Below are 25,724 nucleotides of genomic sequence, written 5' to 3' on the forward strand. Positions count from 1 at the left end.
AATAAAGGTCATGACAGATGTTGATTGTGACTTAGCCAAAGGTTGGGGGGTGGACGGGGGTCGTGTATATCAGGGTTGGGTTGAGGATGAAAAACACTGTGAGGCTATTGTTAGATCCCTGTGTGGTAATACTCCTCTCATGATGTGCCTTTGACCTGGCACTGTGCTTGTCTCTCAACAAATGAGGGAAGCTGGCTTAGCTGATTGGGAAAGAGCTTATTAGGCATGGCAGTTTAGGTGGCACAAATTTCACAGCTCCAAAGCAATCCAGAGCCCTCCCAGAAATACAGGTATCACATTCAAACAAATCACTAATCCCAGAGGCCAGCTCTGACTGTTTTTTATGAAGTACAGTGAATCATGATCTTTAGGAAAACTAAATGGCTGTTATCCAGTTTAGCAGCTGGATTATATTAGTTCACATTTTTAAGGACAAAGGTTATAATAACAAGACCATGCATTACTCAATTTACTCAATTAGGTAACATAGTTACCTTAATGGTTCTGTAACAGTTTGGTGGTGTTAGGAGCGATATAATTAGTTTCTTCCATACATGAAGGCAGCTTCACAGAAAACAGGCAGCTGGGGTAAAAGTTGGGGGCAAAATAGGCACCCAGTTGCTGAGAAGCAATGAAAAATGACAACAGACATTAATGACAGAGGTGAAGTCAGAGTGCTTTGGGGCCTTGAAAGCACAGGCAAAAAGTTTAACCTGATATGCCAGGCAAAAGAATACTGAGAGCCCAAAAGATGTGTCTATGTGTGCATTAATATACATGATGTGCATGATTTTATAGAGGACTGCAACAATGGATTTTTCCCATCTATCCAACACTCCACAACTTTGCATTTTCTATGGGATAATATTTGTGAATCTCATAACCATCTAATGAACAAGAAAATTGATTTCAGCTTTTAGATTATTAAGGTTGTTCTTATATCTACTGTATGGTAATATATTTCCATATTGATAAATTTTAGCAGTATTCCCATTACGTGGCAGAATTTGGCTTATAACCATAAAAGCAGTTAACATTTTAAAGGGACAAGCTATGTTACCCACAGACTTGAAAGTTTCTAAGAAGCACTTATCTTGATATGTCTAATATCTAATGGCTGCTTTTTCATGCAAAGAGATTCTACTTACTGGCAGAAAGCGAGGGAGAAGGCTGGTGGAGCATTTTGAAGTGTGAAAAAAAGCCTCTATGTTTGTTCTTTCAGAGACTGAACTTTCTTTCAATTCCTCACCCTGCTGCTCACACAGTTTAAGCCAACCAAATCGCTCACAGCCTCAGGAGCTGCCAAGAGCCAAGAGCCCTTATCAAGGCTCGTAACGGCTTCTCACGCGATTTACGGGGGCTCAAAAGCTCTTCGCAGCCCCCCATCTCAACCCCCGCTCCTTCCACCGAGGGGAGCTAGAACTGCCCCGGGACCTCTTCCCCCGGGTCGTCGGTCCTTCCCGGAAAGCCCTGAAGTAAGGCTGAAGTAGGGGTCAAAGCTGGTCTCGTCTCTGAGGCTCATCCAGGCACTCAGGAGAAGGCTTTAATCACCTACTCCACCCCTGCTCCCCCCGCCAAGGCAGCTCTCGGTCGCACGAGAGCGGAGAGGAGAGGAATGAACCGCCGCAAGAGCAGCAGCGGCGGCGGCAGCAGCAGGAGGAGGAGGAGGGAAGAAGGGAGGGCAGGGGGGAGGGAGCGAGCGAGCGAGGGAGGGAGGAAACAACCCGGGCAGGTGACACCGCGCTAGGTTGCTCTGGCTCGGCGGGCACAGGGCTGGCGGCAGCAGTGCGGCGACCATGCACGTCAATGGCAAGGTGGCTCTGGTCACTGGCGGGGCGCAGGGCATCGGCAGGGCTTTCGTCCAGGCGCTGCTGGGCAAGGGCGCCAAGGTAAACCCCGGGAAGCGCCCCCTCCCCTCTGCTTCCCGCCGCCTCTTCCCTCCGGCAGGTCCCGGCGGGCGCGGGGTGGCGGCAGTCCCCTGGTCTCGGCTCGGCTCTGCTCTGCGTGAGAGCCGTCCGTCTGTCCGGCCGGACGCCTACTCAGCCTTTCCCTCCCTCCCCGCTCAGGTAGCCCTGCTGGACCGCAACTCCGAGGCCGGGCAGGAGAGCAAGGCGGCCCTGGACGAGCAGTTTGAAGCGCAGAGGACGGTGTTCATCCAGTGCGACGTTACGGATCAGGAGCAGCTGAAAGGTAAGAAGGAAACTGTCAGCCCTGTGCCTCGGCTTAACATGCAGCAACCTGAAAGAGCCTGGGCTGCTGCACCAATAAGTGTGCAATTAAGGTTTCTGGAGGACAGCCTACTCCCAATCGCTTCTGACAGTGACTCAAAAAGGATTTGTTTCTGAACCTGGAGATGTGAAATATTACTACCAGCGTGCATGTATTTCACCGTGTTACTTGGCACATCATAAAGAAAAGCCCAAGAAGTCATTTCCATTGAGTGCTGTGTGTGATATTTTTTCATGAAAGCCTTTGCAGAAGATAATTGTTATTTTATGAGTAATATATATAAACTTTAAAGCATGGACTTGCTTTTTATGAGGCTTCAGTACAGACTCCAAGCTGCATTCCCTCGTCACAGGGGTAATAAATTCTGCTCTGGGTTGCAGTGCTCTTTCCATACAGCACACTTACTTTCAATGTGTGCTGCTGTAGCTGAAAGTAGAATTGGCAAAGGATGGCACATTGCTTTATCGTGGTGTTAAATATGGGTTGATAACATGTCACACACATTTTGCAGTTGCGGGGAATGGTGAGAAGCTTCCCTTGTGTACAATTTGCATTGATATTTTCTCTTAGTGTATACATTGTCTTCTCCAGTGAGTCCGTAGAGTATCGGATAATGCTGCTGTACCTTTCATAATATTTCTTAACAGTCACATCAGTTTCATTATTAATTCACACATACATAGGTACTGACTCAGATTCAGATTTTGAAATTACTTTTGACAGTGTTATTTCCCCAGACTCATTTGTGTCAGGCTAAATGCGAACTTTTTTAGTTCTGCTTTTATCCATTATGCTTCACTGGCCAGTGATTGAGCAGATGCGTTTCTCTTTCACAGAACATTGCAGCTAGTCCAGCATTCGGCAATACCGTTCACTGCTCTGAACAAGCATGATTATGCTTAATTCCAAAGCTTTACAATGTCTGTTAGAGAGATCCTGGACTTTAAATTTGAGATCTGCTCTAATTAGCAAACAAAGTTTTTATCAGTGAGGTTGATTATTGACTTTTTCTCCACGTGGGAGGAGTAACCTAAGAGCCAGAAAAAGCATCCTACGGGTAGGAATAGCGTGTGCTGCAGCAGGGTGTTACCCCAGTGTACTTTCTCTCCCATTATTCCTCCTCCCTTTAGTGCCAGGCCAGTGGAGGACCAACAGGGTGTGCACTGGGAACTGGAGTGATCAGGACAGGATCAGCAAGTTTTAGAAACAAATTAGTAGGAAAAGAGCAATCAGAATAGAATCAGAATGGGCTCTCTCAAGGAGCAACAATGGGCAGCTGCTGCTTAGGCTCTCTAATACAGTGTTATTCTTGCTGCAGGCTTCCTAGCACAAATTTGCAATCATGTCTCACAATACTTCAGGGCCTATGGAGCACTTTTTTAGTGCTTTTGGTGGTGGTGGGGTGTTTACTATATTTTCCTATTTTTTCACTTATAATTACAAGCCACCACTGAATAAACTTAGATTAATTTCACTCCTCATGTTTAGAGTTCTTAGTGGGATGCATCAAGTCCTGTACTTGCTTTTTATGTTAAAGGTCATATGTGTGAATGAAGTTCCTCTTATTTTAACTTCAACCCTGTCTGTGTGAACCAAGTTGCAGTGCTGGAACTACTATCTGTAGGTACATAGTGCTTATGGGTAGAGAATCAGTTGCTTCATGTACATTCATGTCTTGACTGTGCTTTTTTCCTCTGGTGACTCTTCCACATAGTCCCCCACAAAAATCATCTGTCTTGTCCCCCTTGTGAATAATCACTGTACATTTACTTTTGCTTTCCATTAGTATTTAGAAAGTTCACATATAACTGGTGTTTCTACTTACTTTCCACTGATTTTCTTACCTCTCCTTCAAAATGGATCCTCCTCTTCATTTTTATTCATTTAGTTTCATATGTTCATCTGCTTTTATTTTTTATAATTCCATAAGCACTAATTAGATTGCTATGTGTACAAAACGTTATTCTATGCTCAAAACAGGGAAGATCAAGTCAGTTTACAGTGTGTGGGTGATGACTCTTAAGAATTTATAAAGATACTCTTCTTTCTGTGTATGGGTAATAGATGGAGATTACTGTAGACAGGTATACTTTAACAGAAATATTCCACATTTGGTAATCATTCTTTATTTTAACATAGATATGGAAAGACCTGAAAAGCATTTGGCTCTTTTCTTATCACAAACTAGAAAATTGGTCCAGACTGTGTGAATTAATGAATAAATAATTGGCAAAAGTGCTATTATCCATAGTGGGTTTTGAAGATAAAAGATTATATTAAGAATTAGGTTGATGAAAGATGCTGTTTAGACGAGACTTAAAGGGGAATCAGAGTCAGCTTCCAAAATTTGGAAGGTAATTGAGGACCCAAATTGTATTTATTTTGCTTATGGAAATGAAGTTAAATAATCAAGTCTGCTCATAATAAAGCCAAAGGTTTTAATTTGCCCTTGATGATGCAGGATTGGAAAGATAAGAAGTGATTAAAGAGTTACATTGAGAAACCAGAGAGGGAATTGGCAACAAATACAACAAAAGCCAAAAAAGAAAACCTCCAAAAATAGAGGCTTTAGTAATACTGAAATATTCTAGTATAGAATAAGAATATTAGAAAAATCTGTACAAATCAAACCTTTCCTATCAGCTGCCCTGCGTTTGTTCTCATGACAAGATGATGACTGTGACAGACCTGCAGCATTCAGGCAAAGAAAAGGTAATAACAGTACCAACCACCTGGTGCAAGAAAGAAACCTTTGTAAACCCCTGCACCTGCTGCAGCTGCTGCCATGCTCCTGATTGACACTAATGACCAAAGAATAAAAATCAGAGAATTAAAATGGTCCTGGGATAACCTTTTAGTGAAGTGGTTTCACTAAAAGGCCTGTCAAGCATCATTTCAGAATACCTGAAATACTTTAGATGTCTAGTGAGACACCAAGCAATGTTTTTAAAACGATATTGGGGTGGGTGTCTTGGTTTACATAACAATATTTAGTGACAAGGAACAATAGTTGAAGGGAAAAACAAACAAGCTATACATATGTGTCAGATAATGTCTGCAGTTGTGGAAAATCTTAGTCTGGAATGAACATCTGGAGGTCATCTCATCCAACTATCCTGTCAAAGCAGGGCCAGATTAGATGAGTTTGCTCATCACTATGACATCATCATGTTTTTCCATACACATCTTTTATCTTAGTGCAAACACTGTCACCTGGGAGAACACAATGTCATTGTGGAAGTTTCCCAGCTCTTTATTTTGAAATTCTTTGGAAGACTCGTCACTATTTTCATCAACAGAAGGAAAAGGATTTGAATTTGGGAAACACATTATTAAAGTTACCTGACAAGTAGGATATATAACAATTCATTCACAAATGGATAAATTTAAACAAGAACTACAATAAATTATCTGTAGTTGCAAGATTCATATTAGTTGCACCACTGAATAAGAATTGTGTTCTTAGATTAAGTTCAGATTCCACCAAGAAAATTATTCTGAACATACAAAGCTTTTATTTTCCACTAGCTATATCAAACTGTTACAAATCAAGCTATAAATGCTTCATTTATACAATCTGAGTGCCAAACATCCTATTAATACGAGATGTATGGGTGCTAAGAACTTTCATTTGCTCTTGTAAACAGGTATTACAAAAAAAAAAAAGGGTGACTATGGTCTCAATCTTTTCAGTTTTCCTGAATATGCTTACTGTTGGTGAATGGTTAGATAAAAATGTAATTGCATATTGCTCATTAATAGTTAAGAAAGCAATGCAGACATTTTGATAGACTAATAAAGCTTTAATTTTTATGCATTGTTTGTTTTGTTTTTCTATCTTACTTTCCATAAGTGCTAAGAAATTTCACCCTTGCATCTTACTATAGGTGCTTTCAAAAAAGTAATTGAACATTTTGGAAGGCTGGATATTGTGGTTAATAATGCTGGTGTGAACAATGAAAAGGACTGGGAAAGCACTATACAAATTAACTTGGTAAGCATTATCTCCTTTCACATGTTCATACTTCAGTATTTAATGCTGGAAGACATTTCACAGCCCTTGACTTGTACAGGTTGTGCCATATGACAGCATTAATTGTTGGATTGGTAAGCACAGCTATAGAAACAAGAACCATATATGTACAAACCAATATATGTGTGTGGTGGGTCCTTTCAGTTGTCTGTCCAAGATGCACAACACGCTAACACTAGACAACATTGTCTTTTATAGAAAGCCAATGAAATCCCAGTTAGGTGCAACAATTTGGTGCCCAAAGCAGTAGGGTTGCATCTATAGGAAGCTAGGTTGTTTATATGAATGTTGTTTTAAAACATTTTAATTATTATGAGACTCAACTGGCCTGCATTAGTAAATAAGTTGTCACTTCTTGGTATTAAAAGAAAACTTGTGCAACCAAGAGATCTGCATTTTCTTCACTAACAAAACAAGTATACATTCTGAGCCTTTATTATTGGCCATTTCACTATCATCACTAATAGGAGCACACCACTTACGAGCACTTACTGGCTAAAACTCAGTACACTCAGTGAGTCTGTAAAATTTATTTTCAGACTATTACCAGTTCTTTGATATTATCTGTTGTCTCATCAGCTGAGACCAAAGTATCTGTTCCTCAGTTGATTTTTTTTTTTTTTAAATTTAAAACACACTGCTAGGACATCTAACCTCCAACGGAGATACCAGATTTCTAGGTTAATATTCAGACTAGCTTGTATTCTACCACCTGTAAAGTTCTGATTCAATGGTGATTCAGCATGTGAAAAGTGTTATAAAATTATAACAAAGGAAATAGCAAACAGAAGCTTGGAAGAGTGCAATGTGGAGTTTTTTACAATCAGTCATTTGGAATTTGTCAATGCAACAAGAAAGCTCAGGATAAAAAAAAAAAATAGAAAGTTTGCTTTTGTCAAGCTTTAAGGACAAAGGTACCTGAGTCTTTCAATCCTAATGCCTCCATGAAAACAAAATATAAACAAACCATAACAACTAACACAACCTCTATATGTGACAAGTTATAGATAAAATAATGAGAAAATATCTTAGGGGGGAGGAGGGTGTTAAAGTTTTATTATATAGTACTTTTCCTTGATCTTTTATATCTATCCGAGGTCAGATTTGCTTATTATTGGAACATGCTAAACTAAAACAGATTAAAATCTCCACAATAAGAGAAATACATTTGTTCAATTTCCTTTGCCTTTTCTTGACATCTTCTTTAGGATTGAACTATACATATTCCTTCCTCCCGCTTTCATTTCTAAAATATGCTGACAAATTAAACATCAAAAAACTTCATACCATGAAGTAACAGGAGTGTGACATCTGCAATGCTATGCAACGTCAGTATCTGTTAATACAGACACTTTGAATTTCACAGAAGGCTATAACTTTATCTTTGTGCCAGGTTTAACATAGACAGCCCTCTGTGTCAAATTTGCAAGCAGATAGTCATCATGAGAAAAATTGAAGTCCTTCTGAGAAAACGCTTGTCTGTTTCATCTTTAAATTTAAACTCAAAAGATGAAGGCTGTTTTGATTAGTAAGTCTTGAAGATATTTAATATTCAAGTAAATATCCTAACTTAGAATGATGCCTGAACAGGTTTTCAGTGTCAAGCTTCAAACAATAGGCAGCAAGAACTTCCTTCTGCTATCCTTTTTATCTTGTTACCAGTGATTGGGCTGAAGCAGACCATGGGTCAGTTTGAACCATCTCAAGTAGTACAAAACCTGGGATCCAAGCCTTACAAACCTATATGCTTAACTATCAAGCTACTGCCCCTAAAAAAAAAAAAGTACAAAATATATCCATTTCATAGTTGATACATTATTTTATAGGTAAGTTCACCATGAATGTCCTAATGACTTAACTCATAGTTGAAAGTTGAAAAATGTCGTCAATACATGCTGGTGACTGGAATAACAATATCTGAAATGATCAAGCAGAGTAGAAGTAGAGTCATGAGAGTTAAATCAGGCACACGCTAAGATCTTTTATCTTTAGAAATGTACTTAGCCTTAGCACATTTTATATTAATCCTAAAATTTACTTGGAGGTTCCTTTTTTTTTTGCTTGTATCAAAGGTTTCTGAAAAGTGACCATAGGTTTCAGTACACAGTTGCATGTAGCAGTGGTGGTATCTCATATGCTTATGTATGCAGAAGCACTTTACACAGCATTTTGACCATCTTAATGGTTTCTTATGCCAGAAAAAGAATTTTTTTGTAGGTATATTTAAACTGTTGTCCCAAATGAAATTAAATAGATTCATGAAAGGATTTTATAGCAAAATCAAAATTATCTCATATATTTGTGGTGATTTTGCACATTTTAACACCTTCTTCTGGCAAAATTTTAAATTTCAGGCAGTGACTTGGACATCAACAAGAAAACCAAGCCCATCTATATGGCATCCAATAACTTAAGTTTTGCCAAGAGAGAGAGAAGTAGAATACAAATGCACATGTAAAATTTGTTCAGGTGCATGACAGTCTCATCCTTCACTACTAGGTAAAATGTAGCAGTACCCAACAATTCCAAGTTTTTACATTTTTCATGGGTTTGCAACATTTATTTCCATAACTGAAGAAGGTAAGTTTCTGTGCATTTAGAAAAGTTCTTTTCTAAAATTACTTCTACTGAATTCAGGGTTTGTCCCTGCCAAATGCTTAGATTGTTACTATAGAGAAGAGAATGCAGCGCTGCATATACTATGTGTGGCTCAGTTCAACATAGCTCAAGGTGAAATAAAGGTTCCAGTAACTAGCAAACCTTAAGAAATCAATTCTCTTAGTTATCAGTAAAAAACTATTCCTCAAAAGGCCAATTAATATCTTTGTTGAAACTAGAAGGGTGACTAGGCAGACTTCAGAAATGATTAATTTTATTTATTTTCAGGGAGGACAAAGCCTTCGTGAACATCACAAGGCTGTTCCACTGTGTAAGCCATAAAAGGGAGTGTGCTGCAACATTCTTCTGGTCCATACACCTTGAGGTCCTTTCTCAGGGTACCAGGACAAATGATGGACTGTACTTCCATCCCAAAATCATGTGGCCAGGACACATAGCTGGATCCAGCAGCTGTGAATTACCACCAGGTCCCACAGTACAGACGCAAGCAATTTCTTAATGCTACAACACAAAACAGTGCTAGCTCTAGAAGATAAAATGGCATTGGTAACCAGTTTACCAAGTCTGCATTCTAAGACAACCACAAATGCTGAACTCTACTGTTCAGTGGCTTCATTGCCTACTCCTCCGCATCATTCAGAAAGAGGACTAAGAGCCTAAGGAGAGATGTGGCCACCAATAAGTGAGAAGTACCACTTACCCTGAAATCAATGACATAAGGGTCATCCCTCTAAGTGCATAAAGAAACCTGTGAGTATAATTACTTTGGTTGTTCATATTGGACACAGGAAGGACAAAGACTTACCTCAATTGCACAGTAAGTCAATGAACCTTCTAGCTTACAGTTTTAATGTATGTTTACAGAAAGCAATGTTGAAATACAATGAAAGCAACTTTCTTTAAAGTGAGAATTGCTTAAACTCAGCTACTCAAAATGCAATACTATTTCCATGTCCTGGAGGAATATGGAGGGAGGGGGTAATAAAGAAAAACCCACAATGAAAAACTAAAACATAGTATTTCACTCCCACATTGTACAAGAGCTTCTGATTTCTAGCAAATGATCAAATCCTACTGCACATTCCTTTTTTCTTTCTACCTGTCCCTCCCTACGATTCTTGCTTTCTATAGTTTAAGCTGGAAATTAAAACTAAGAGCCTGCAATTTAATTTCATACAGCAAGTAAATTAATCTATATGTAGGAATGCCAAGGGACTTCTATGCTTGCTACAACCTGTCTGGTTCATAGAAAATCTTCATTTAAGACAAAATCACTCCCACCTCACCGTCCAACAGCAAAATGCTAGAATTTTCCATGGATATCATGAGCAGCACTGAATTTCAGACTTCTGAAGTTTGTCTTACACAGTTCATAAAGTACTTTGAAACGTTTCCTTATAGATAGCCATCAATTTACAACATCACAGTACAAAAATCAAATGATCTTGGGTCAAATTCCAGCTCTGTGCTAACCTGCTTTACAAAACCACAAGTTGATGGCTCTTTCATTTGCTTTTTGTTAGGTATTGCTAGCATGGAACTAGATTATTTCAGAAACCTACACATAATGTAAGGACTGTTTACTGATTTTGTTTCCTCAAAGGAATTCATATTGCATTATAGCCTTGATAACAATAGTCAGCACTGAAGGAATGCAGATATACTTTCTTAGCATGAAATGTAGCGTGCATAAGAAGACAGTAGAAGTATCAGACAAAGCAGTAAGGAAAACCTTATTAAATAGGTGTCATTTGGAAAACACCTGCCTTGAGACACTAGGAAAACAGCATTGTGTACTAAATTACTTTCAAAGTAGTTGCCACTTGCAACTACTTGATGATGATTAATGATGTTCTGGGTACCATCACTGAAGAACAATTTTTTTTTTCTTTATTTCTCTTCTTGTCTTTTAGATTAAGCTAAAATGAAACAAGTTGATTTACTGGTGTAATATTGGAATACAAGAACATTACACAGCACTGACCAATACTGTTTTCTAACACCATAAAAATGAATTAGGATGCTGTTAAAGACTTGAAGTCTTATTTAAATCAGATGTTTGATAAATAATTTCTTTTAGAGCACTACAATTAAAACTATACACCCATGTAATATATAGAAATATTAAGAACCTCAGATTTTGTATATTTTACTTCTGATTTTGACACTGGGTACATAATTGCCTTTCATGCTACAGTAAGTGCAGGCACTGCTGTTCTTCTTTGGGGAACTATTGAGAGGACTTTCTCTCCTGGTGACAGGAGAATCCTCACAAGAGAATAGGGGATCTACCAGCCTTCGATCTGAATTGCCATCTGCTGAGTGTGCAGACAGCTAGATTCTCCTCGCCCTGTTTATTTGGTTCAGAGTTTATCTCCAGAATGATTCTTTATGTTATCAACCCAAACATCAGAAACAGCCACGTCACCTGAGACCAACCACACTCAATGAGAAGTTTTTTGCAATGCTAGCAGAAGGTTTGAGGGCAATATTCAAACATAAGTCTGCATTCATTCTGAAGACAACCTCTCACAATACCCATGTGAAGGTGAAAGCTTCCCCATTGACTTGAAGAAATGCTAAGTTAATGGGTTCTAGAGAGGAAAAAGAGCAGTGCAGTGATTTTGATAGTAGAGTCAAGCTACCCACTTTTCCTTGTCTTATAATTGTGGTTTGGCCAAGGACTCATCTAGCTTTGCTATCTCTTTGAATTAGAAGACTGGAGGAATACAAAATTCCTCTAAGAGCCCCAGGCTACTTCCTTCTCTCACTGATTTATTTCCTCTAATCATCCTAAGTATAATTCTCTTTTTCTGTTCATCAGGCTGAGCCCCTGCTCCAGGGCATGACAGGACCTGCACCTGCTTTTCAAAGGCCGCATTAACCCCTTCCTTTCCAAAATGTCTTTGTTACAGCCTATCATAGGTATATCTCCAAAAACACCACCCACCCTTAAGTCCAAGTCTAATTTCATTTGAGCTGCCAATGAGTTTCTCCAGAATTAATATACCTTACAGCAACACTACCAGGCATTAAAAATACTGTTTCTCAATAAATCCTTTTAAATGTATAAAATATATAAACTGCATTTATAATAGCTCTGCTACTTTCCAGGACGCACGAGAGAAATCAGATTTAACACTGATTAACATTATTTTGATATTAATCAAAACTTTTTAAAAAGCATGTTACTTAAGACAATACTTTCCAGGAGGGGGAGGGAAAAAATAAAGCTTTTAATGGGAATTTTTTTGTTTAAGCAAAGTTTAAAATGTTATTTCAGAATTTTAAACTCTTCATATTTTGTGATTTTTACATTATTCCAAGAAATTGCTATACTGAAAATACCACGTAAAATGCTGCAATGAAGAAAAATTTTAAAAGCTGATTCTTTATCCAAATTCCAAAGCAAACTTGGTAATGAGGTCTCAAGTCCTTTTATCTCTGCCAAAGGGCAGTTTAACATCCTGCTACTTGGACAACAAGTAAGCAATATTAATAAAGCAGGACATGCAGTCTTCCAAATCTGATTCCTGTTAAAATCAATAAACTCAAAGGTCCACTGAACTTGGATCAGGAGTATTACCTTATATTTTATAGCACATATTTCTAAAACTGTCAGTCAATAAAAAGACACATCTTTAAATCTATCCAGTTTCAGTTTGGGAGTTTAGATAGCATAAAAATACTTAATGTTCTGATTTCAAAAGCTTTTCTTTCCAGCACATCCACCCACTGTTCATTAAGTTTTAGTTACATACAGATTGTTTACTATGTTTTTTTATTGCTTTGGGAGATTTCCTTCTGCATGATTCACAGTTCTATAGACATTCCATGGTCAAAACTCTCAATTAAATAATTATGCATAGATGTGGACATATTTGTAGGGCCACTTCATCTTTTGAACATCTTAATTTATTTGGGTCCAATAAATAGCACTAAAAATAATAAAATATAAATGGAGTTGTAAAATAAGCTATGTCAGTTTTAAATACTGAAATATTTTCAGAAAAATAAAAGTAATTCAATACATTTGCTCAAGTAGAAATTGTAAATCAAATGTGAACTGATAATGGAGAGATCTATCAAAATTGGTATGTAATTATGGGGCCCATCACTAATGCAGTCATATTGCAACTTTTAACTGAAGTTAGTATCTAACTAGATAATCCACTTGTCCAACATTGTCTGCTGCCTTTCTGTTATCACTTGTTAAAGCCACTGCCAAAGTGACTTACTCTCTGAAAGCCTCAGCCACTCAGTTCACTTAGAAGGCACATAAACTCAGGCCTGTCTTTATGCACCTTGGTTTAAATATGTACAGTTTGGTGAGATGAATCCCAGAAGAATTTTTGACTGCAGTAGGGTTAAAACAGATCTTAATTGGATGAAATAAAGCTGTCAGTAAAATTTTCTTCCTCAAAGTTCTTTGTTAAAGAAAAATTCAATCATGATATAGCTAATATTTCTAAACACCATGTTTCACACATCTTAGAATACTTTTTTACCTTATTTGTATTTCTCTGTTTGACAGATAGCATTGCTCTCTTCTTTTGAGAGGAATGCAAAAACTCCAGTCACTTCAATCAGAAAAGAATACAAATTTTTAATATCTTGGGATCATATATATATCACATAATTTAATCTTAAAAAGGGTTCTCGTGCCCTGAGCCAAACAGAGTCAAAAGTACTAATGGACATTTTTTATAATTTAGAGCAATTTATCTCAATAAAAACCACCACTTTTATCATCAGATAAAGCATGTGTTTCATCTATTAATTATTTACTTGTTCTGTATTTCGTTTCCTTCACAGCAATTATTTCACTTTGCAACCTTTTAGTTTGATTATTGATATTTAATGAGAAACATAATTAAGCTGCTATTATTTCTATCCACTGCAATTATGCTTCTGAAGTTATTGAGTTGCATTACTATGGAATGTCTTCTGTGTTTATAATATTCCAGATAGAAATAAGATCACTGGTGAAGCAGTATAGCTTCTAGGCACCATGATTAAAGCACAAGTCAGGTTTTAGGAGCATAAAAGATGCACATTCTGAATATAATCATCCCTTTCTCCTCTGTATCAGACCTCTGTGATTAGAGGAACCTACCTCGGTCTAGAATACATGAGAAAAGGAAATGGAGGCGATGGAGGAGTAATCATAAATATCTCATCCTTGGCAGGTAAGGATATTTTCTATATAAATAATCTCTACTTACTGGTTTGTTTCTAAAATAAATGAATCATACTTATCAGTCGCATTTTTCCTTCCTTCTTATAGCTCTTCCCTTTTTATTCTCATTTTGACATGGTTTTCATCATAGCAACAGAAGCGATATCAAATCACCACAACTTTCATTTGCTTTTTAAAAGTTGATTCAGTGAAAAGTTCAGTCATTTTCCTAACCTATAACTCTCATATTTAATAATCTTGAGCAAGATATAGGTAGGGTTTTTTCAGGGTTTCAGTACTGCCACACATTTGAGCAAACTGGCCTCAATCCATTATGCTTATTCCGCACTGTTCAATAACATTGCTGAATTAAAACATTACATGCACAATGCTGTGTGTAAGAAGCAAAATCTAATGTACATACCTAATATGAATTTGGGGTTATAATTTGATTTTTTGCTTTATATTATAAAGTATTTATCAGGCAGCAAATGTGGAAAATGAGAGAATGTTTATTCACACAAAGCAAGGAAGCAATAGCAGGCCCTCCACTCAACTCTATAGGAGCACAGCTGTGGGAACATTTAAGATGAAACAGTATCTACATTAAGGAAGAGTGTCACACACCAACTCTGTGCTCCACATCCTCTCAAATGTGATCTACCTATGCTTGAGAAGCCAGAAAATTAACAGCCATATTTTACTGAGCTTAAGCTAGCACATTCTTTTTTCACTACTTCTATTTCCATTGTCATAAAACCAGAGTTATATGGCTTCTAAATCAGTCAGGGTTATTGCTGTTGAGTTGGGAGGCAGAATCTCCCTTTTTCCATAGGTGAACTCAGTGTTGCAGTGGCTGTGCTCACAGCAAAAACAAACAAGCAAAGAAAAAAATCACTAAAGGAGAAACATTAAATAGAGAATTATGTCACCTGATACCCTTCCTCAATTTTTTGGGGGAAATACTTATATTCTCACTTGTTTGTTTGCTGAGTTTGTTCTCCTTTGATACTGTGGGAAAAAAAATACATTTGTTTGTTTATACTTGGATTGTTAGTGCTTTCTTTAGCATCCATACAAAATGCCAAATGGTAGCCACTTTATTCTGGGCTATTCGTATGTGTTTTAACAATGAAAAGCCAGTAAAGCAGCAGTGGCCATCGTTACTGATTGTGGGTGGGGATTAGTGCCTGATGGGTGTGAGTGTTCTGCAACCTGTTAAATTCTCCTGTAAACTTTGGCTTTTGTGATAAGTACGGTTCACCCTAATGCATGTGGACCTTGAGGAGCTGACTTAACATATGCACCTATCTCATATGGGTGTGACGTGTTCTTTATTAAAAGTCTTCATGTGCCTTTAAGTCAGCACTGGCAATACTGCCTAACACATTGCCTACTGACGCCAGTAAGTTTATTTCCATTGGCTCGAATGCACATGATACTGGGACCAAATTAAACCAAAGGACACTGCTATTGCAGTGCAAGAGTTCATCCACACAAGTAAAAGATTAAACATTTCCACAGAAGTGCTGGTGCCCGTGCAGGGCTTAAGAAAGGGCAGAGGCCACAGTAGTTAGATTCCTTTTCTAACTAGTCTCAAATGAAGACAAAATTATTCTAATTTTAAGAGCTAATATCTTGGTTTTTCATGGTTTGGTAAGGGCTTATAAGTGCTGTCATAGTTATTTCATTGAAATTTGCATTTATTTGCTTTTTTAATGTTAATATTGTGCCATAATGATTGTGGGTAGGGTATCTGAGGAAAAAAAAAAAAGGTGTTCTTTGCTTTTACATGGCTTGTATTTAGCAATTGTTTCCAAGGCCATAAGGAAAAACACATTATAAAAGCTGATATAGACTTACTTTTTATGTCTATTTATTTGCTACTACTTATGCTTTATTCTCCTTTCCCAGGGTCTAAGTCTTGCCGTTTATTTCATATATAAAAGGCAAACTGCAATTGACTTGTTTAACATTCCCTTCAAGTGTTTTCTTTCCTCAGAGCTAGCTTCTGTTGATCATTAAACTTTTGAGTGGTTTTGATCCCCCCTGTCCAAATTCTCTATAAGATTTTATCAGATACATTCTGCAGACAGCAAATACTCTTATATCCTTCTGAGCAGCAAAGAAAGTTATATCTAGTGCTTACAGAACTTTCAATAATATTTGTTTTACCCATTAATTGGTTTCCAGTTCTTCACTGTGGGAATTTTGCCAACAATTTGAACTAGGGACAGAATCAAGCTTTACTGGTTTATATTTCCAAACACCCACGGAACTACTTAAATACTTCCCATGAAGTGGATGCTTAGAGTATTCATTCAGTTGGATGAAAAACAGAGCGTCCACCCTGTCTTTCCAGTGTTGAATCTTCCTTTCTTTAGGACAAAACTAAGAAAGGGAAATAAGAAATATGTATATGCAGCAAGCATCCAACTCCTAACCCACTGCATCTCAAAGCTATAAAACTTCCTTAAGTTTCTGAGATTTGTGCATACATATCAGGAGGAAGTAATTCCTCTAAAAAGCTGAGATAATGGGAAATTTGTGTTTTACTGCAAAGACATTGCCAATGACTGCAGGATTTTGCATTGCAATGAATTTCATTTCCAATTCAGAGAGTAAAATGTTCAAAAATGTCTTCTGTAGGAAGCTACACATGTTAATTTTAGGGTTTTTTAACAGAATAATCACAAGCAACAGAAAATTAATACAAAACTAAATTTAATTCCTGGGGCTGTCTACATGATTAATTCAGTGTTGTCTCTTACCATTTGGTGGCTGGTACCTATGCACTTTTAGTAAGTAAAGGGGAAAAGGAATTAATGTCTGTACATGCACTTTTGTGTTGATAGTTTTCATACTTCCAAGAAGGTATTCTGCTAAACTCAGTTTGTATTTGTCTGGATTCCAGCGGATAGGAAAAAAAAATAAAGTTCATAGAGGGCTTAAAAACTGGTATAAATATTCAGCATAAGATTGTGCTAGTTTTTTGTGAGGTTGTTCAACATGTGGTGTATCTGGATACCTTTTTTGTAGTACAGCCACATCAGCAGTTTCATTGCCCTCAACTCTGAGCTCTTGGCCTCCACCAGTAGCCAGCTTGTCCTCCTTCTACAGAAAGCTTCAGCCAAAAGAAATACTTGAAGTACCCCTCGCAGCAAACAGGCTTCTTTAGGACATGATCCTGTATATATTACAAGAATGAAGCTATGCACATGGTTAGTATCGTTGAGCAAAGGCAAGGCTTTGCCCCAGTGACTCAGTGGAGCAAAGGTGTAAATGGCTGCACAACTGGGGCCTTCAGCGCAGCACCATGAAAGAGCCTCTGAGCAGAATCTACAGGAATGAAGTTAGAAAATTTAGAAAATTATTCCCTTGAGACTTCAGTTCACTGTTAAAAAAAAATCCTAGAAATGACACAACTTAGAGTTTTTGCTAGGATTTCTGAGTCTCCTTTGTTTTGACAGAGATCACAGCAGTATAACTGACATTATAAACATGGGCTTCTACGCCTCCCTGTTCTTACGAACAGGGTATTATATAAACTTCTGTGATCAATTCTCTCATCACTCTGTAGGACCATCATACCCCTAGCTCGTTTCTCTAGTTACATATCCACTTCCTCAAAAGAGGCTTTGGCCTTCAAAGAACATTGTAAGTGTATACTGTACTCTTTATCCAGACTTTTACCTAAGGGCAACAAAAACAATTTCTGTAATGTGGTTTGGAAAGACATATGATTTAAATAAATATTGCTAAATCTTGTGATGTTGTTCACTTGTAAGTGTTCTATGTTTTGCAATAGGCTTTGATAAGAATATTTTATAAACCAAACTTAATACCGAAAGGAAAACAATTACCTAGGCAGTATTTTTCAGCACGTACAGAAGCACACTTTTGGTTTGCTTTTAAAAAGGTTCCACCAGTTTGCCAAAGCTCCCTTCTCAGTATTTTCATACGTCTCTTTCATAAACAATGAAAAACTTAGAATTTTAGGATACCGCATGGTACTGTGATTATCACATTAGTGAGAGAAACTGGAAACATTTTAATGGAATATTTAAATGTTTTAAAAGTTACTTTATTTGTCTGAAGTACAACTGGGAATAGAGCTTAATAGCCGCATTACCGTGGTGTAAAGTGGTGTTTTCTGATGAGATCTGCAGCTATGTTAGAAAACAGACTCAGGTTCCCCGTTCCCTTCCACACAGAAATTCAGTGATACATCCAGAGAGGGCAAAATCCAGGCATAGTTGCTTCTTCCTGCTCAAGCAGAGCAGGATCAATGTCACCCAGTGGTTCATCCCAAAAATACTTGCTAGCAGAGTCCCCGGGACACACCTCAGGGCAGGGGAGTGGCTCAGAGCTGAACACCCCACACCATGGTTCTGGGTACCAAACTCAGGAACAAAAGTGTGACAGGACTGTCATTGCTTTGGGTGAGGACTGCTAGGACTAGTATTCATTGTTGCTGCTTTGGCTGAAAGTGAGTTGATTCATTTCTTCTTTGTTCTCCATTATAGCAAAAATAATAATTTCTTTTAGAAAAGAACTGGGTTTAATGCTTTGATTCAAAAAATTATTAGCACCTCCCTTCCTGCCTAGTTATTCCTGCTGTCTTTTGACATTTAAGTTAGTCTTTGAACCTTATTCTACTTCATTACTGTGACTGTGCCCTTCCTTTGTTTATTTCTTGACTTTGCTACTCTTCCCTCTCAAGTAACAAGTAATTTATCTTCCCATGCTTAAAAAAAATAGAATTCCTTCTCTGTGTTTCCAAGTAGATTTTGTCTTTTGTATTTCTGTTCGCTGCACCCTCATATGGATGGGATTTTTTGGTTTTTTTTCTTAAACATGCAAAATTACTCAGGAATTTTAAAAAGCATATCATAATATTTCTAATACATGCTAATAAGAATGGTGATGATTATCAAAAGTCACAACCACACAGTGGTATATCAAGCCTGTGGAGATAAGTCAAAAAACCCCAGTGTTCATAAAACAAGAAGCATAACATATTAATCATAGAATGTTAGGAGTTGGAAGAGACCTCAAAAGGTCATCTGGTCCTACCCCCATGCCAGAGCAGGATCACCTAGACTAAACCACACAGGAACACATCTAGGTGGGTTTTGAATGTCTCCAGAGAAGGAGACTCCATGACCTCTCTGGGCAGTCTGTTGCAGTGCTCCATCACCCTCACACTGAAAAAGTTCCTTCTTATATTCACACAGAACTTGCTATGCTCTGGCTTGCACCCATTGCCCCTTGTCCTATCGCTGGCCATCACGGAGAAGAGCAGTTAATCCAAACTGAGCAGAAAAATACAAGTTTAAAATACTGGCAAACTTGGTCAAGTTCCTCACTTCCTACCACAAAACAGTGCTAATAACAAAAAGTGTTGCTTCCCCAAGATCAGTAACGTAGCATTCAAAACCAAGATAAAACCTTGATGCCATTAGGGGTTTAATTAGTACTTTGTGTCATCTTAGAAAAGTCTTTTTATCAGACAAAATGGTTTCCAGAGCAAGAAGCCCATGCAAGTCTCTGATATACATCATTTTCTTGGCAAATCCATACCTCAAGTTGGGTAGTGTGTAAGTCACACCCTTTCTTCATTATATCACTTGTGGATATGAAATGTGAGATATTAATTGGGATGACATGCATTAAAGTCACACGTTAAGGCATCAAAATCAGTATCCAGTTTTAAAATACCACATTTAGGAACACAGACAAATTTTATACTCTAACTTTAGGACAGGTTGTGGTTTGCTATTCCAAAGACCCTAGTTTGCAGGTGGAACTACGACATGTATGTGGTCCAGTTCAGCTGTCATTGTATAGTGAAAATTGTTGGCATAATGGCAAAAATCTATATACATTCAGGGTTGCTTGCCATGAACTCTGTCTTACTAGAATTAAGTTCTTAGTTTTCCTCCAAAACCACTGTTCTCCCTTCTTTCTCTGCTATTTTAGGCTCTCTCACTCCCACCATAAAGATTCATAATATTAGCAGTCATTTTTTCATTTTGCTTTTCTTTTGCCTTATAGACAATAGCAGTGATATTGCCCAGGATCATTACTTCTTTTCCTTTTCCCTTCTAAAAGTCTTCAGACTGGCTTTTTACTCCAGAATGGGGCCTACTGTAGGAGACACCATACCATGAAATCCTTTTCAGCTGGTCTAATGTAATCTAGAAAATGCTTTAAAAAGCTTTCCTATCCACTTCTGAGCTTTCATTTCTTTCTGCTCACTATCTGAGGTCTCCTTCTTACCATTCCATTTCCAGTGTTCGCTCACTTATCTCTAGACTCTCTCTGCACTGAGGTCCCACACTCACTTTAGTGCCTTTGCCCCGTGCTTTTTGCAAAATGGCTTCCCTATTTCTTTTAAATCTCTTTAAAATACTATCACTTATGAAACGCTAACAGAATAACATTGTAAGTAAAATAAATTTTACAGTGCCTTAGATGGTGCCTCAAGTCTGAACTATTTGGTTTGTAGTTGCTCCTTTGAGCAAAACCCACTAGTCAACGAATGTGTATTTGTTACAGTACTGACCACGCTGGCAATTAAATAAGCAATAACATTTCAGAGACAGATGTATTGCCTTCAGCCAGCCTGGCAGCACACTCACTCCTACCTCTCCTGCTAGGGAAGGGACCTGTCAGGCACTATATTTACATTTTGATTATTCCAAAGATAATATTAGATCAGTTACAGAAGTCAAAATGCATTCTGCTATCTCCCTTACCTTTTCCCACACTTCCTCCCTGAAATAACTGCAAAGGGTTGCAGCTAGTGTGTCAGCTATCATCGTTTAGCTAAAATACCTCACATACTTTATATACTTCAGATACTTTACAGACTCATAGAAGACAGCTCCAAAACATCATTTTCGAGATATTTTTCCAGATCCTGTCCTCCATTTTTAGTCATATTTCATAGATACAACTTTTCCTCTTAAAAGTTAACTTTTTAAATTAATTTTCTTTTGCTTCCTTGTGGTTTTATCCATCTCAGACCTTTTCCCAGCTTACCTCAGTTTACAAAATACAATTTGCAAATTTTTACATTATAGGCCTACATGTGTGTTTAATCTAATCATAAATAGGAGTACCCAACATCTTTATTCAGCTACCTTTTTATTTTAAAGGACTCATGCCTGCTGCCTTCCAACCTGTGTACTGTGCTACAAAGCATGGTGTCATTGGATTCACACGCTCAATAGCCGTAAGTATGTGTTTTTGAAAACAGTGCCATGAGCTCCTGTGGCAACATGATAAGTTTCTTATGCTCCTTCTCTGCTGTCATACAACTGGAACTAACTTTCTTAAAGTAAATGAAAGGTCTGAAGCAGTGGAGGTTCCCTCCTTTCACAAAGGCAATCCAAAGATGGGATAAGTAAGGTGTGTGTGTGTGTGTTTATAACCAATTGAGGTTTTGGGAGGGCAGAAGGAAGATGTTGCAAAGTAATTTAAAGACAGTGGGAGGAGCAGAAAAGTCAAATTCTTATCCAAGCTTTAAAAATACTTTGCCCAACTCCATCCCAGACATTTAACAGTTTAGTTTCCTTATTTGTAAGTCAGGTTGAGGACATCTTATAATAATTAAGCACTAAAGGGTAAAAAAAGTTACTTGAACACAAAATTGTGTACCATTATTTATTCTTGCCAATGCTTAATACACTGGAAGTTCAAAAGAAGACATTCAGGTTGGGTTGTGTTAGATATTATATGACTGTATAGTAAGTCTTAGCCTCTGACTCCAAACTTTCTAGCTAAACTGAACAAACAGCATGATAAAACAATTTGTAGGGAGTAAATATGATTAGACTTGCATAGACTAAGCTTACAGATTGTCTACTCATACAAGATTTCCAATACATTTTCCAGAGTAAAGCACGTGGAATTATGATTTGCATAGTTTATCTGTATTTTATGCCCCCAGCATCCACCCAAATAACTTCCTTTTTAGATTAACCAAGCCAGATGAGAATGGATAAGTGCCTCATATAACATATTAGCCACTACATGAACCTGACTTCTGGTTTTCCTTTTTTTTTTTTGTTTTCTCATGATAAACATCATCATTTAAGTAAAAACATAAATGGTCTTCTAGAAAATCAGAGGAGATTCTGTCTATGAAACATGAGAACACTGAGGGGTAAAAAGAATAACAAATATAGCAAGTCACTGTTCTTACCAGGAAAGGCAGCACAGTCTAACACTGGACAGATATGACACAAAACATCTCAGCTTCTTTTCTTCTCCAGACCAAAGGGCAGGCTACCATATCATGAAAGTGGCACTGATTAACATAATACATCTCAGCTTCTTTTCTTCTCCAGACCAAAGGGCAGGCTACCATATCATGAAAGTGGCACTGATTAACATAATACCAGAAAGGATTCCTGTTAAATGTTAAAATACATAGAATTCTGTGTTGTACAATTATGGCTATTCTTGGATATATCACATATAGCTCATAAGTTCTGTGCCATCACTAAGAAGGTTCATCCAGCATTCAACATATGCCTGGGGGTTGATCAGACTTTCTTTGCATCAGCAGAACCACAAATGAAGGGTCCTTCCATGCCCAGAACAATTTGTGCTGCTTGCTTTCATCATGTGCCTGAACTGCTTCCTGAAAAAAATGCTGCCTCTTTCCTGGAGTTCACAGGGACTTTCCTGTGGAGATGCACAGCGATAGATTCATCCCTTGGCAGGGACAACAGAGCAGCTGGAAATCTTTGGCATTACAGTTCTAGGGGTAGAGACCAAATCCTATTTCTGTTGACATGAGGGAGGTAAACACAAGCTTAGAGTTAAATCTTGAATTGATTTCAGATAAGTTTCTTTTAATAAAAAGTTTTTATAAGTTTGGAAGCATAAATTTGGGAGATATTTTTTACTTGCTTTTGCTTACATCATCACCCTAGAATACTGTTGATGACATGCCAAGAGCATTACTAACAATAATATTAGCAAGAAAAAAAAGCCAGCTGAATGGAAAAAAGAGTGTTGATTTCTTGTGCAATTGTTCTCCCAGAAAAACAGATGGTTTTCTTCTAGTAATGTAGCATGATTACCACAGGAAAAGTGCTTCAAAATTAGTTGTTGAAACAAAAGAAACAGTAGTAACAAAGTTTGCTTACCAGGAAAGGTTGAAAAGTACTTGGTGGTAAATCTCTGTCTTTGAAAGCTTAATTACACAATACTGTTTTCTAATGTTGATGATGAATGCCTATCTTTTCTCTCTTTTCTAGTTAGCTGCTAATATGGAAAACTACGGTGTGAGACTCAACACAATTTGTCCAGGATTTGTCAACACACCAATTCTTCAGTCCATAGATAAAGAAGAGAACATGGGACAATATTACTCATATAAGGATGAGATAAAAAATATGATGCAGTTCTATGGTGTGATGGAGTAAGTCAAGTTAAACAGTGGGGTTTGTTAATGAAGAACAGGCATACACACAATAGCTTTTTCAGCAAAATTAAAAGGGGAATGCTGCCTCAGATAAAAGTCTGTCAAACTTGTTATCCTATATACAAGGAGGTAATGGCAGATACCTAAGGCTCTCTTAAGAGTATCACGTACACAGTGATATTTCCCTTTATGCATTCCCATTTCCCAGCAAAGTGCAAATCAAATTCCCCAGTTAAAAATGGTTAATGGCTCTTGATGTTTTCCCATAAATGTGTTTAATCCAACTTGTGAGATATGGGGTACATCATTTAGATTGAATTTCTACCACATCTGCAAATGAACCAAGATAGAAATCAAACCAAGAACTGACAAAACTGGACGAAGTCCATAAAAATGCAGTAGCAATGACGGTGGATCAGATGAGTTACCCAGCCTGTTACAGCATTGCCATCAAAGCAGACAGTCAGGAAAGAGTATGAGAACAAGACAGCATAAAATGTTATTTCTTTAACACATTTGCAGTCTCTAACAATTAGCTGGTCGGACACTTCCACACAAAAGAAGTTGTATGACTGTGCTGGTTTGCTCACGCTTTTTCGTATGTCAAATATATTGTACCTACTGATGACAGCAACCTGCATGTGACAAAAATTCTCCTTACACTAAATTCTATGAGAGTCCTGCCACAAAAACAGGACAAATCCACAGCAAAGAGCTGCAAAGGATTGTGTAAGGATTGCTTCTGTCCGTTGCCCTGACAGAGAAGGGCTTCCTGCTTTGAGAGGAAGCCTGGTGTCAGTTGGATGTCCACAGGGATTTAGCAGTAACTAGAGCAAGCAAATGATGATCTGTGAAGTTGCTACTGTACGCTAGGTGTCCTGACTGAAGAGACTGAATTTCTTTCCTGAAACACTTGTACCACCTCTGCTTTTCTTGAAAGTGAATTTGCTCAAATATCAGACTGTTTAATATTCAGGGTATATAGATTTACATTGAGTTTCTTTACTTACCCTTTTCACATGTACTATTATATCACACTTATGAGATAACATCTTTTTTTCTTTTTCCCCCAGCCCATCAATAATTGCTGAGGGACTGATAACAATAATTGAAGATGATACTCTAAATGGAGAAGTTATGAAGATTACAGCATCCCAAGGGATTCATTTTCAACAATACAGCCAAACACCTTTTACATCATCAAAGAGATAAAGAATTGGTTTACGCTAATTATTTTTTACTTTCCTTAAATACTGAAAAATTTTGAAAAGAATAATTTTTTTGGGGGAAAAAAAAGGTTGTATCTAGAGCAGTGACGGTGTTCAAACATTCACATTCTAATAGCAAAGAGATGGACAGAAAAATCTGGTGTAGGAAGATGTTACTATCCTGTTTTGATTCTATAAGCACTAATAATGGTATTTCTTCAGTAGAATGAATGCACTGCTCTGAAGATTTTTGATTACATAGTAACAGGGGCCAGTTTTTTTTTCCCTTCTGGTAGTTCTGATCTACGTACTCCAAGCATATTTTGGTGAATTTGACTTAATTCACATGCTTCTTTTCACTGTTGTAAGCATCCTCTTGTTTACATCTTGAATCCTTCAGAGCAGGAATTCAGTTCAGGAATCCAGAACACAAAAATATGTGTAAGGATTTAAGAATTCACTTTTACTTAGGAAATGTAAAATAGAACGAAATTCTCTTTCCTCATTTATACATGCAAAAGAATATGTTGCATGTCACACAAAGTACAGATTTTTATCTTCTTGGATTTTTAGCTATTTATAAAATAATTCAGAAATATTTTTGTTTTCTTTTATAGATATATAAATATTATTTTTCTCTCTCTGTATATACAAGGATTAATGCTTTGGCATTGATTGAAATGTCTATTAACACATTAAATTTCATTTTCTAAACCTTTAAATCTAATTTGTTGCCTTGATTGATTAAAACCTCAATTAAATCCTGAATAATCTGGGTTATTTTTCATGTTTTATGCGTGTTCATTTTGGTATTACCATACATATTCTTGGAGCATGTCATACAGCAGCAACAAAATAAAAAATGAGCTTTCTACATCCTGAGCATCACAGGATCTTCAGAATCAAGGTTAATCCCCAGATACTTTTATGAAACAAGCCTTGGTACTCCATGGATTACATGCCTGACATAAGCAAATCTTTACATGGTAATTTATTTAGGCTCATATCATGACA

The 25,724-nt window shown here is 37.4% G+C and overlaps 1 protein-coding gene across 2 annotated transcripts; it reads left to right on the forward strand.

The window, feature by feature from the left end:
* Positions 1–1,718: 1,718 nt before the first annotated feature.
* Positions 1,719–25,482, forward strand: HPGD (15-hydroxyprostaglandin dehydrogenase). Of its 2 annotated transcripts, XM_084263729.1 has the most exons (7): positions 1,719–1,889; positions 2,067–2,190; positions 6,117–6,223; positions 13,974–14,070; positions 21,224–21,300; positions 23,336–23,499; positions 24,576–25,482. In XM_084263729.1, exons 1-7 carry the CDS (start codon positions 1,797–1,799, stop codon positions 24,712–24,714), a joined length of 801 nt encoding a protein of 266 aa, XP_084119855.1. In that variant the 5' UTR covers positions 1,719–1,796; the 3' UTR covers positions 24,715–25,482. The 2 variants fall into 2 exon arrangements, with proteins under 2 accessions (XP_084119855.1, XP_084119854.1); XM_084263728.1 differs by having other exon boundaries at positions 1,719–2,190.
* Positions 25,483–25,724: the final 242 nt, after the last annotated feature.

Source organism: Gallinula chloropus (genome assembly GCF_964237585.1).
Source record: "Gallinula chloropus genome assembly, chromosome: 4".
Classification (NCBI taxonomy): Eukaryota; Metazoa; Chordata; class Aves; order Gruiformes; family Rallidae; genus Gallinula; species Gallinula chloropus.